Here is a 12411-nt window from a genome sequence, read left to right as displayed (position 1 = left end):
TGTAATTTTGTAGAGTGTAAGGTACGAAAGACGTGTTTGCTTGCTTTAGTTTTTAGCTAGTGGGGTGTGGTTCTGGTGTGTGAATGTGTGTGTGTGTTTGTGTGAGTGAATTGGTAGATGTGGTAGATCTGGGACTGTAAAGTGCTTTGAGAAAGGTAGAAAGGGACTATGTGAAAGCAAGACCACAGGAAGCTGGTTCAACACAAACTGAAGACAGAAGGACAGAAGTTATTACAAACCATCCCCAGCGGCACACGACTATCTTCACCAAATGTCACCGTTAATCATCAGTAATCATCCACTAACAAGGAGGATAAAAAATAAACCACTCCAGCAAATTAGTTAATAATCATTTTATTGAACAGAAGAAAAAAAAAACTCAAAGTGAGTGTTAGACTGTGGCTCGTCTCATTAAAGCATTGAAGCTCATCACTAATAAAGTGCACTTTCAGTTGACCGTCAAACGGAGACTCAACGGATTCATCTCCTGCTTCCCTCACACAAGCTCCGTCAGGTCCCGCCCCGTGCGGGACACATGAGCCGTCCTCGGTTGAACCCTATCACAGTTAAGACCAAGTGCAACCACTGAGCGTCTCAGTGAGGGCAAGTGCATAAATGTTAATGGAAGATCAGCGCGTTTAAAAAGTCTCTTTTCTCTCACTGGGGTCTCACTATCCATGTCACCTGTTTTCTACCTTGGCTCAGTTGACCCAGTCGTGTGACTGATGGAGGCTTCTACAGTCCCCTGACCCACTTCGTAATTGTAAAACAGCACAGTATTTCTTCGTCAGCGGTCGGCGTTGAGTGTTAAACCTTCGCCGCGAGTGTCTTTACATCTTAAGATCGTCACTTTAAAAAAATATGTTCCTATTTCCAGAAGAAGTGTTTTTCTATATATGTACAGCTGTATCGTTACAAAGAAAATAATGTTCTGTTGCAAGGTCAGCACTGACTCCAGTTTGGCACATATTCCTTGTGACTGCACCCAGTAATAGACTACACAGAAGAGACAGCACAGACAAGTGCACCCGCAACCTGGAGTTTCACTCTTTCGATTCTGCCTCTCTGCTATAGACACAGAAACCAAACTAATAAATGAATCCTATTCTTATCTCTTGTTTGCGATGCAGTGTGTCTGAAGTGGTCATTTGCTCCGACGTGCAGCAAATAGGAATGTCATTCACGTGAAAACAAACTGATGTTGCGCTACTCTACAGGGCCCCGCCCAGTCAAAAAACCCAAAACAAAACAAAAACCCTGGGGAGCACGTTACAGTACGAAGGATATTGTATTAACAAACACTGACACATGAATTTAAAACCTATGGGATTTTAGGATTTAGGATGCTGCTACATATGTCACACACACAATTTACGCCATCGGAGACAAACCAAGGGAAAACTACTAAGTCGTAGTTTAACATAGAAACGGAGTAAAAAGAAAAATTCCATCTAAGATTACAAAAAAAAAAGATGGAAAAAAAAGGAGCTAACTTCCTAGCAGGTAGAGTGTATTCCATGTGGTGACTTTGATAAAAACACACAGCACTAGGAACAGATCAGCTGCTTAAAAAACAGCAACAACAACAAAATGTACTGTGTCCTAATCTTACAGGGACAGTTCACATCGGATAACTTCACCATTTATTGCACTATTTTCGATTTCCATATCAGTCAAAAGATTAGGCAGTCGTGTGTCATGTGATGTCATGTCTCTTCGTGTATTTAATATGTGAGCGACAACACGGAACTGATAAAAACTGTTCCTTTCTTTTCCTTTCCTGGCCATATCTTCTTTTTGTCCTATCCAGTAGTGTATTACATGCACTACGTCCTTCACAGCTCAGGCAGCCAGTGTAAGCACACGCAGGCCTTCATTATCGATCGGTCAGCATTACAAATAACAGTAATAAATAGGTCAAGTTCAATAAATAGGGTTCTGCTGATGTGAAAAAAATTATTATAAAGATTCAGTTGATTCAAGCGGAGATCATTCTGAGAGAGAAACAGCGAGATCTCCTTTTTTATGTGTAGTGTTGAGAGGATGTGGCTCAGTATGACGATGTTCGAGTGTTAGAGCACAACTAGTCCGACTCACACGGACAGACGGACGGATAAAATGTGACGGTGAAGGATCGCTGTAGGTAAAACAGAAAAACTGAACACAAAGCAGTGGGATGACGGAGTAATTTTGATAAAAAGCTCAAATATTTTCCTAGATTAAAGTGTTCACTTCATGAGGAAAATCTGCTTTCAGAAAAAAAAATCATTTAGTACTGTAGTACTCTGTGTTCGGCATCTTATGATGAGATTGATTCATCTTTGCAAAGTGAAGCCATGTACTTTCTTGACAATGTGCAAAACAAAATAAATAAATCATGTTTTAGTAATGGATATCTTTCTTTGTGTTTTGCTTTGTTTTGACCTACGATACCATCGTAGTTTAGGTAGTTTTAAGCTTGTGACTTCATTCACATATTGCTTCAAAACCGTTGCATGAAATCGCTCTATAGGTATTAAAACAGTGTTTGGCTCTGTCACCTCTCATGCATCGGCGAGGGACGTGATCACACCTAAGGACTGGACAGTGATGGGAAAAATAGCCCTAATGTAAGGAATTATGACGAGGTGGCACATCATGAACGTACACCTTACTATACATAGAAATGATATCGTACAATTTCTGCCGAGAGTCTGCGTGTGCACCAGACCCTTCACATAATCAGGCTTGTAGTAGAGAAACACCTCGGTGGGCTCCTCCCAGTAGAAACACCGAGCCTGTGCTCGATGTGACACGTTACCGTCATGCTGTTGAGCGTTTTTGCTTTTGTTTTAAAGTGCAGTCCAGATGCAGGTGACCAAAAGATGAGAATCAAATAACACAGACAGAGAGAGGGAGATGACGCATGACGGTAAAACCCAGAGGGTGAGATCGGGGCAAAGGATTGGCACATATGTTAGAGAGGTCTGACTTGGAGGAGGGTGGAGGCGGGGTGGGAGGGAGACGACAGGAATCTGGGTCTTTTAGGTTAAAAAACAAAAAAAAAAAGGATTCTTCTATTCAGTCTTTTCCTGCGTCACCGATCCAGCCCCAGTGTCACTCCCTGGACTGGTAGAAGAGGATGTATCCTGACTCAGAGTTCTTGGAGATGTCTGAGGTAAGGCCATAAAACTCCTCAATGGCCTGGGCATCAATTTTCTGCACAGTAGAGATATGAGTGAGGTGAGCTGGTGATACAAATGATATCAAACAGTATTAACAGATGAGACAAGGGACACTGAGGAGGCAGAGAGTGACGCACCTCCACGATATCATCATCAAACAGCAGCCAGAAACCGTGACTCTTCACTATGGTGATGTAATGACCTCTGTTGGGTCCACTGAGGAAACAAGACACAAACAGTCATTCTCTATTGTACAGACGTTGCAATCTCCAAACACCACAACTGTAAAATAAATAAATAAATAAATTAAAAGAACAAAACGGAAGCTTCCTGCTTCTTGTGATTTCTACAAAATAAACACATACGACACACCTATCAGCCACAACATTATGACCACCTTCCTAATATTGTGTAGGTTTCCCTTGTGTCTCCAAAACAGTTGTGAGTCATCAGAGAATGGACATGGGCCTTCTGAGGGCGTCCTGTTGTGTGTGGCAACACAGTGTTATTAGTGGGGGCTTTTGGGTCCTATGGGTTGAGGGGAGGGGCCTCTCACAGACACTTTGTCAGTTTGGGATTTAGTGAATTTGGAGGCCAGGTCAACAACTGCTGGGGATGGCTGCTGCCATCAAGGAGTGTCATTGCTATGGGGTTGGGGTGCCTGGTCTGGTCTAGGGGGGTGGTACATGTCTGAGTAACATCCACATTAATACCAGGTCCAGACATTTCCCAGCAGAACACTGTATTGTCACAAGATGGTCAGTGTTATTTACATCTCCTGTCAGTGGTTTTAATGTTGTGGCTGATCACTGTATTTGCTGCTAGTGGAGCAGTATTTCTTCTATTTCACTATTTAGCAATGCAGAAAACCTGTCCTGGGGAAAGACAACCACCTGTATCATCTTGGTCAGATATAACCCCAACTATTTTTTTTTTATTTTTAAGTTTTTCTAAGGAGTGGCGCCGAGGTTCTCCTCATTTCTAGACAGAGCCAGAGAACTGGTTTTGGTTACTGGTGAGAGTTTTTCAAAATGCAAGACAGACACTGTGCTGGTCTTTTTTTGTTGGACTAATTGGTAATGAAGCTTAGCCAAAAGTTCAGTAAGGACGATCTGTCCCCTCATGATCTGGAACCCTCTAGTGAATGTGGGTTGTTGCTCTGGTTCCTGATTTCCATTTTTACCACACGATTAAAATCAGCTGCTCAGTCAGTACTTCCATCCAATGAACTGCGTTCCTATATTCTCCCAGTTAATCATTTAAAATCGCTGTCATTCTGTCTCTCCCTCTGTTGAGCAACCCTCCTCCTTCTCCCCATCTCAACCTCTAAAATGTTCATCCTAAAAAGTTTTCATCAGAGGTCTCTGTTAGCCACCTTCCAGCTGCTCCTGTGCCCATTTACCATCATGGTCTGAGATTCACATCTATCACTCTTGGAGTCCAGACACCAGACTGCTACCTCGCATGTTCATGTTTCCTCAACAAATGTTCATTCTTCACTCGCTTCATCTCTCCTTAATATTAGCAGGTTAGCTATGTCTTGTGTTGTTGCATATATGGCCATGTTAGAAAAGTGGATTTTGAACATTAACCAACATGTTTCTACTGGTCAAAGTTGAACAAGTCACATCACTGAATCCCAAAATGCCAATAAGTAAACCCTTTAGCTGTTTTTGTATTCTTTTTCAAAAACGTTGACAACCCTTGCACCCCAGCCCACAATGACGCATACAGTTAATTTAGGCAAACCGTACCTCCCACAGTGAACCACCACCGCCACCAGATCATACATGCGATCCAAGTTGACCGCATCCCCAGACGTGTTAAACAGACGGAGCTCCAGGGGGAAAACCACGCGATAGGACAGCTTGGTGTAACGGTGCAGTTGCTCCATGTACTTGAACCTCTTGAGGTGGAGTGCCAGGATCATGGGAAGCTTCTTCACTCGCATCCTGCGGGGAAGCACACATGCTTAGAGAAGCTTGTTTTTGCACAATGACACTTCAGATTTGTGGTAAACTGTGCTGTTTCACCCACCGCTTTTGCGCTTCCTGCTTGCTGCAGCATGTCTCACAGTAGTATTTGTATTCACTGCACAGAGTCTCTGTGTTACTGAAGTCCCTGGAGAAAAGAACATGCCGCAATTGTTCAGTCCGACTCAGGCCAAAGTAAAAAGGGTCACCTTATTCGGCTATGATTGAAAGTGTAATATTTCCGACTACCTGAGACAGTGTGTTATTGAAGTGTTCTGCTCCACGTCCACAGAAAGATCCAGAAAATCCTCGTCTTTGCTGCTCACCTGAAAGGCAGTTTGGGAAACACTAACGTAACTCAAGTGTCATTTTCTTTGAGTCTCGAGTCAGAGAGGATAAGCCTGCTGAGTTGTGACAGAACAACCTCACGCCCACGCCTATAAACAACCTGCCAGGCTTTGAAATGCTTATTTGACTGAGTAGCTTTTGTCTCTGCACAGTGCAGCTCGGTGTTGACAGGGGTTGTTCAGGGCAACCTGTCCCAATCCTTGCCCTTAAAACAGCGAGGACAAAGGCTCCAGCGGCCCTGACGTCCGCTAGGTGGTCAGAGCCAGCCAGACATGCTCAATGCATCTTTTTTTTTTCCTCCTGTCTTTCAGCATCTGTGCAAAGCGCTAATCCCTTTTTTTCAGACTTATTAAGGTGAGATGTCTTGGGGTGACACAGGGTCTGACAGAGTCAAAGACGGACGATAACAACACAGACGAATTAAGATGCAAAGCGTGCCACGCACCGTTTCACAGTTGAGGCAACGTGTCTCATTGGTCAGAGTGCCCTGGAAGATATCGTGAACCCAGGTGGGTTCTGTCTTGTTCTCGGTCTCGGCCTCCGCGGTGACGGCGGTGCCGTTGTTCTTAAGGCGTCCGTTCTGCTTCTCCTGCTTCTTCTCCTCTTGAAGGATATCAGCCACTGTGTTCAGCAGGTAGTTGAGGAATTCGTGGGCATCCTGCTGCATGTAGTTGTCAAACAGATCTGGAAGAGCAAATGAATGCACATAATTTGACCATTCTGATTACAAGACGATAATAATATATATAATATTTGTACCTTCTGCAGCCGCAGCAGGCCTTTTCTTAAATCTATTTAATTGAGATACCCTAGACATCTAAAAAACTTGGTGCAAAGGATAAATGGTCCAGATCACAGGCTTCCACTGAAGCACAATTAGATATCTTAAAAAAAATGTGACCACTAGCATCAACAAAGCTTAACGGTGTCTGCTGTCAGGAACATAAACCTTGACAAATTAAATTTGTGCACTTTCTGTTCAACTGGCTGCTGGCGGTATAGGACACAGAAAATGTTGAGTGAACCCCTTTGAAAGCAGCAGACTCAAACAAGCATTTCTAGTGCGGATCAGACATGCAAAATGCTCAAGAGTAACTTTGCATCAGTCTTCGTCCCTGTACGGCTCCCAGCTAGCCTGCACTGTGTAAACAGCTATCTGCAGTAACTCCACAGCTTCTCTGTGGGGTTGATTTTCCATGTTTGGAGTCACTTTGTAGTAGACTAACTTTGATGTTTAGGGTCATTGTGAAACTGCACCATCCACTTTTGAGTTTCAGCGGAACAGCCTTCCTGATGTCATCTTCTAGCTTGGAAATTCATAAGCCCTCAGATGATGTGAAGCTGTCCTTCCTAGGAGGCCGTAAAGCAAATCACTCCATTCTTGGCAGGATGTTTATATAACCTTTTCATGACATAAAGTATAAGAAAAAATTCCACCTTCCATCAGTCAACAAAACATTTTCCCAAGAGCGCTGAACATAAACGCGGCTTCTAATAAACTCCTTGGTTTTATTTACCAGTTATCAACAAGCTCCGTGACCACATTTAAGCATTTAGCCGTTGCTCTGGGCTTCTGGGTCCATCTGAACTGGGCGCACACTTCTGGGAAGAGCGTCTTCAGTACTGAATCCTCTCCATTTATAGACATTTGGCATGGACAAACAACTGTGAACTGGTGAATATGTATACTCGTTGAGACGACTGCGTAAACCTCTCCAGTTTTATGCAAATCAACAATTCCTGATCAGACGTCCAACGGAGATCTCATCGTTCAAATACCAGCATGTGTTGTTGGCCAACTCTTAATGTTTCTATTTGTGTCTTGAGTCCTGTCAGCTTTTGTTGCAGAAAGGATTCACATGCTTTTCTGTGAATGTTTGAACCATGTATTAGATAAAATGGACGTTTCCTTTTAATTATTTTCATATATTGGAGACAGAAGAAAGGGAATGTGGCTCACTAACAGACCATTTTTCCACTGATGACATGCTGACAAGCACAGGTGTAATTATTCAGATAGACGATTATGAGCTCCAGCCAGAATCAATACTGCGATTAGTTGCATGTGTGCCTCTCTTCTCACTACCAAAGATCACACGCACAGAATCGGCCGGCTTGGCTGATATCGCAAACATCCCTGCGCATTCCAGTTTTGACAGATCTGTATGCGAACAGTGAAAACTGAGAAGTGGAGGATGGAGAGTGGGTGAGGGGCGGAGGGGGCACCAAGAAAAAGAAAGAAAAAAAAAACACGTCCAGCTGACCAAAGTTGGGCTGCAACAGAGATTGTATTGTTCATTCACATAAAGAGCTTCCTCAATATGGACAGAGAACAGTCTGCCTTTCTGTCAGCTCTACTCCAAATGACCTTACCACCAACACGCACCTGCCCTTCACCTCCAATATTCAGACTGCTTTAAAGCCAACACTACAAATCACAGTCCTGTGACTGATTGTAAACATAAATATATATATATGGACTCCCTTTTACCTCCAAAACAGTTTACTTCTCCTGTCAGTGGTTTAAATTTTGTGGCTGATCAGTGTCTACTGTTTGTGAGAGGGAAACAATGCACAAGAAGGCTTCAGGGAAAATGCAAGAACTTGAGTACAGTATGCTCCTATTAGAGGAAGGCTAAGACAAAAAAAAAATAAAAATAAAAAATCATCACAATGGATCAACTAAAGCCAGGAAGTTAGAATAATTAATTCATCAGGTGGCGTGATCTCACCGTTCTCCTTCCGTAGGCGGGAGATGAACTTCTTGGGCGGGATAACGCCCACTTTCTTCTTCTGCGTGGCGATGGAGTGGAAGAGGTCGGCCAGACATGTGAGCAGGTTCTCCTTCTTCTTCTGCTGGGCTTTGTAGGCCAGCACATTCTCCCGGAAAGGCCGGCAGAAGTAGAGCGCCTGGAGCACGGAGTTACAGTAACATGTGTTTCCAAACTGAGGGAGGAAGCCAGAGGGACACACAGACTGAGGACTTAGGACAGAGAGGAAGCTGTTTTAAACAACAAGCGTAGTATTATTTTGAAATATCTGTTCAGTGGAAAATCCCAATCTTCTCCATTGCATTGACACAGACACAGTTGCTGTCTGAGCTGCTGAGAGACAGAACGTCCCCAGGTTGGCCAACAGACTCCCAATCAACACTCTCACGTTCAGTAGCTTACTCCCCGCTGTCCAGCGGAGGACAGCGTGACTCACCACGGTCCCGTGGCTCTTTGTTTTGTAAAATGACACCGTTGTTGTTTGGCGATGACTATTTGTTAGTGTATGAGAGGATTTAGTGATACTCACGTTGACCAATCCAAAGTAGTGTTCATTGATTGGGAATTGCTCCGGGCCGATGTCTTTCTCCAGAGCAGAGGCATTGGTGCCCTGAGAGGACAAAAACAAGACACATCATCATCACATGCAACCGCTCACTCATTTGTGCTTGTGATTGGGGAGTTGCGTGAAAGCCTCACATGTTCAGTCCAGTCTGAGCACATGTGGCCAAATGAATAAGAAAACTGTGCAGAAGAGGCTACTGAAGCTTTCAAACTGTAGCTACAGGGCAAACAAAACAAGAGGCGTCTTTATAATACAGTATAATTAATAAAAAACTATCCATTCTGCCATATGTCAAGGTCTAAGATTCTTCTTATTCTTGTACAGTACGAAATATCCTTCATATGTTCATTCCTTTGGCTCCCAATAACAAAAAAGTCCAGTCAAAGCAGAAAACTGATAGGGTCTACAGAGGTAGGCTCATGTCAGAAGTCAGGAGTATTTGGTTCTGATTGCTGAGCCCACTTATCTCTGGGCAGAGTCTTTTCACTTGTCAGAGCTCAAAGCTTTTTCAAATGAAACAGCGCTTTGTCAAACGAACACAGGAGACAATCTAGTCTGGGGAAGGCTTTAATGGCTGTCATTTCTCTCTGTCAAAGCAGACTGTGAATAACTCTTTGTCTAATGGGCCGCTTGTAGGCTGAAATGCTGGGACGTATATGCACGGGGGAACGCGCATAATTATCATGCCAATTATTGCCAATTATCAAAAAAAAATAAAAACAAAACATTACCAAAGGACTGATGGAACATTCACGCAAGCTTGACACCTGATGCCACATTTTGGAATTTGAGCTCTTTATAAGCAGTAGGCAGCGGCATTGTTAACTCAAAAATGAAATCATATTATAGCGGTTGAAGCTATGAGGAGATCTGACACCTGCACACAGAGACCATTTACTCTATATTCTCCTTATGACTGTCTACAGCTGGAAACCTCTCTAACTTGATTTTAAACAACTGAAGGATGTTAACATTGATAATACACTTTACAATAATGCTGCCAAAACCCTGAACAACTGAAATAGAGAATAAAAGATTATGTGTGTCTATTAAAGCATCTACTTGACCACATATTTTATGTCTGAAGGAATGTTTAAATTTGCAGCAAATGAAATGAGTTTTCATTGAAGCACAACAATGATAGAGAACTCACTTTATTATTTATATAAAATAAGGAATTTATACTAATACCTAATATTCACTGGTTCCCACTGATCAAATAGTTTGTGTCTTCCGTGGTAACAAAAATGACTTCGTTGGAGTTTTGGATCGTGGATATTTTCACACTTTCTATAAAATATCATTACTGGACTGTCAGAGAATTGACAGATTTTTGCAGACCTGCAACACTGTGTGCAAAAAAATGTTTGCAATATTGCATCACATGTGCGTAACTACACCGATTAGCCACAATATTATGACCATCGTCTTAATAGCGTGCTATTTTTCATGTTTTTGTGTTGTTCCTAAATGGTTTTTGAGTGTGTGCCTGTGTCAGACTGCATCCTGCTGGGTGGGGTTGTGGTGCCTGGTCTGCTCTAGGAGGTGGTGGTGGTGAAGAAAAAGTTGACAACACAATGAGACTCTAGCTGTCACTGATGAGCCCTTTCACGGCTGAAATACTCTAACACCAACAATCATGGAAACTCAGACCTATTTGTTAGGCAGACACATGATACACCAACATACCCGCAACAATGTACACTAAACTACACTACCCAGCGGGGAATAATACATCAGTGTGACGTGTGCACACCAGCAACCCTCTGAGGACACTGACACTTGAGGCTTTTGACGTTAGTATCTAAATAAAGCCGAGGCTACTGGCATTAGTCGGAGCCGTTTAAGCCCGTTCTTAGCCCCTCTTCACTGCCCCTGAGTACAACGTAAACACAGATTAGTGCAGATTCCTGCTTCTAGGACGTAACCATCCCTCTGCAGCAACAGCAGCAGCAACAACAACAGCAGCAGCAGCAGCGGCGGCATCACATTATGCAATCACAACAAGATGTCACATGCACCGCGCTGCTTCGATTCGCCTGCCAATCATCGGTGACACTAATTACACACACTTTTGTCGTCCAGCCAGGCTGCAACACACACAATATCAGAGCTCCAGAGGAACAACAACAGCAGCAGCAGCGCGTGCAGGTCTGCGACACACTGAAGCTTTGGGCCTGCATCTGCACCGAGACGTGCTGAAGTGGACAACCAAGCATTCACCGTGCGTCCTCGCTGCGAGGAGCCGAGGAGCCGCACCGAGCACCGCCAGTGTCCCGAGTGCAGGTGGGACGAGACACGAACATCATCATCATCACACACCAGGTTCAACACAGCGGCTGCAGGCAGACCGACAGCAACACACAAGCGGCGAGCTACTCACCATATTACAAATGGAGGCGATGTTTCTGACAGTCATTTAGTTTACAGTGTCCCCTTCACCGCCATCCTTATAAAATAAACAGAGCGAGGCGACGAGGAGAGATGAGGTTAATTCGCAGCCGCGGCCGGAGGCCGGACCGCAACCCCGAGCGTCGGAAAGCAGGCAGAGAGACGCGGAGTCACCATGCAGCCGGCACGGAGGGGGAGCGGAGGGTCGCACTGCGCTCACTGTCGACACGGCTCCATCCTCACACACATACCGAGGAGGACACCACGGCCCGAAAGCGTCAGTGCACCAGCGAACAGTGGGGCAGGTGAGGCTGCAGGCAGCAGGTTGTTAGCAACGACCCGGAAACAAGCCTGCTGTGTGAGAGAGCGCGTTAGCCCCGCCCACTGGAGGGGGAAACCCGCAGCTCATTGGTTCAGACTTACCAGTTTTGATTGACAGGATGAGAAAGCCACACACAGACCAGCACGAGGAAGTTTACGTGCGCTGCAACCAATCACCAGCAGATATTTGAAGCGATGACTTTTGGGAGTTGTTGTTCATTTCTTGGAGGCGTTTAAAAGAACTTTATGTTATCATAAGAACATCAATAATTGAGTCTATGAAAATGAGTTAGTTTAAGTGAAAGATTTTCTGTGGCCCAAAAATTAGCAGGTTTTCTTTTAGATATATTACACTATTACTACCTATTGTGCATTACTACTTTGACACTTTAACTACGATGTCACTTTAAATTTTTTTTTTTTTTTTTTTTTTTTTTTTTTTAACCATGCCTCACTTTATTTATTTTATTTTATTTATTTATTTGTCATACCTTATCTGCTGTTTTACAGTTTTATTTTATGTACCGCTCTTCACCCTCCTAATTGCCCTTTGGGGATAAATAAAGTTTTTTCTGATTCTGATCTGATTCTGAAGTTAATCAATTACTGGCTACAGGTAATAAATTACATGTGTTATAATGTGCACTTTAAGGAAAATTATATTTAAAAAAAAAAAGTAAATCGAGCTATTTCACTATATATATATATATATATATATATATATAGTTAAAAAACGTTTTTAAGCAATTCAATTCCATACACACAAAACAGTGTGAAATAACCACTGAAATCTTTTTCTGTGAACCATCCCAGCCTGTAAAACGCATCAAACATGCTTTTACTTCTTTTCTTTTTTTTTTTTTTAAATAAATAAATAA

The 12411-nt window shown here is 43.2% G+C and overlaps 1 protein-coding gene across 1 annotated transcript; it reads right to left on the bottom strand.

Annotated features, from left to right (window-relative positions):
• Nucleotides 1-338: 338 nt before the first annotated feature.
• On the bottom strand, nt 339-11981 carry usp46 (ubiquitin specific peptidase 46). Its single transcript, XM_047587682.1, has 9 exons — nt 11205-11981; nt 8786-8866; nt 8218-8431; nt 5931-6169; nt 5387-5463; nt 5202-5285; nt 4919-5116; nt 3302-3380; nt 339-3198 (listed from the first exon to the last, which is right to left on the bottom strand). Exons 1-9 carry the CDS (start codon nt 11238-11240, stop codon nt 3097-3099), a joined length of 1110 nt encoding a protein of 369 aa, XP_047443638.1. The 5' UTR covers nt 11241-11981; the 3' UTR covers nt 339-3096.
• Nucleotides 11982-12411: the final 430 nt, after the last annotated feature.

The sequence above is a fragment of the Mugil cephalus genome, chromosome 6 (assembly GCF_022458985.1).
Source record: "Mugil cephalus isolate CIBA_MC_2020 chromosome 6, CIBA_Mcephalus_1.1, whole genome shotgun sequence".
Taxonomy (NCBI): domain Eukaryota; kingdom Metazoa; phylum Chordata; class Actinopteri; order Mugiliformes; family Mugilidae; genus Mugil; species Mugil cephalus.
The sequence above is the reverse complement of the archived record's forward strand: the minus strand, read 5'-3'. Positions and strand labels throughout refer to the sequence as shown.

Bases quoted from the DNA above. Each gene is read 5' to 3' on its own strand.
- usp46 (XM_047587682.1), bottom strand. From the start codon at position 11,240: ATGACTGTCAGAAACATCGCCTCCATTTGTAATATG. The intron at 5,464-5,930 runs GTGCGTGGCACG...ACTGCCTTTCAG, and splicing joins GTTGCCTCAACTGTGAAACG to GTGAGCAGCAAAGACGAGGA. The intron at 3,199-3,301 runs GTGCGTCACTCT...TCTACTGTGCAG, and splicing joins TTGATGATGATATCGTGGAG to AAAATTGATGCCCAGGCCAT.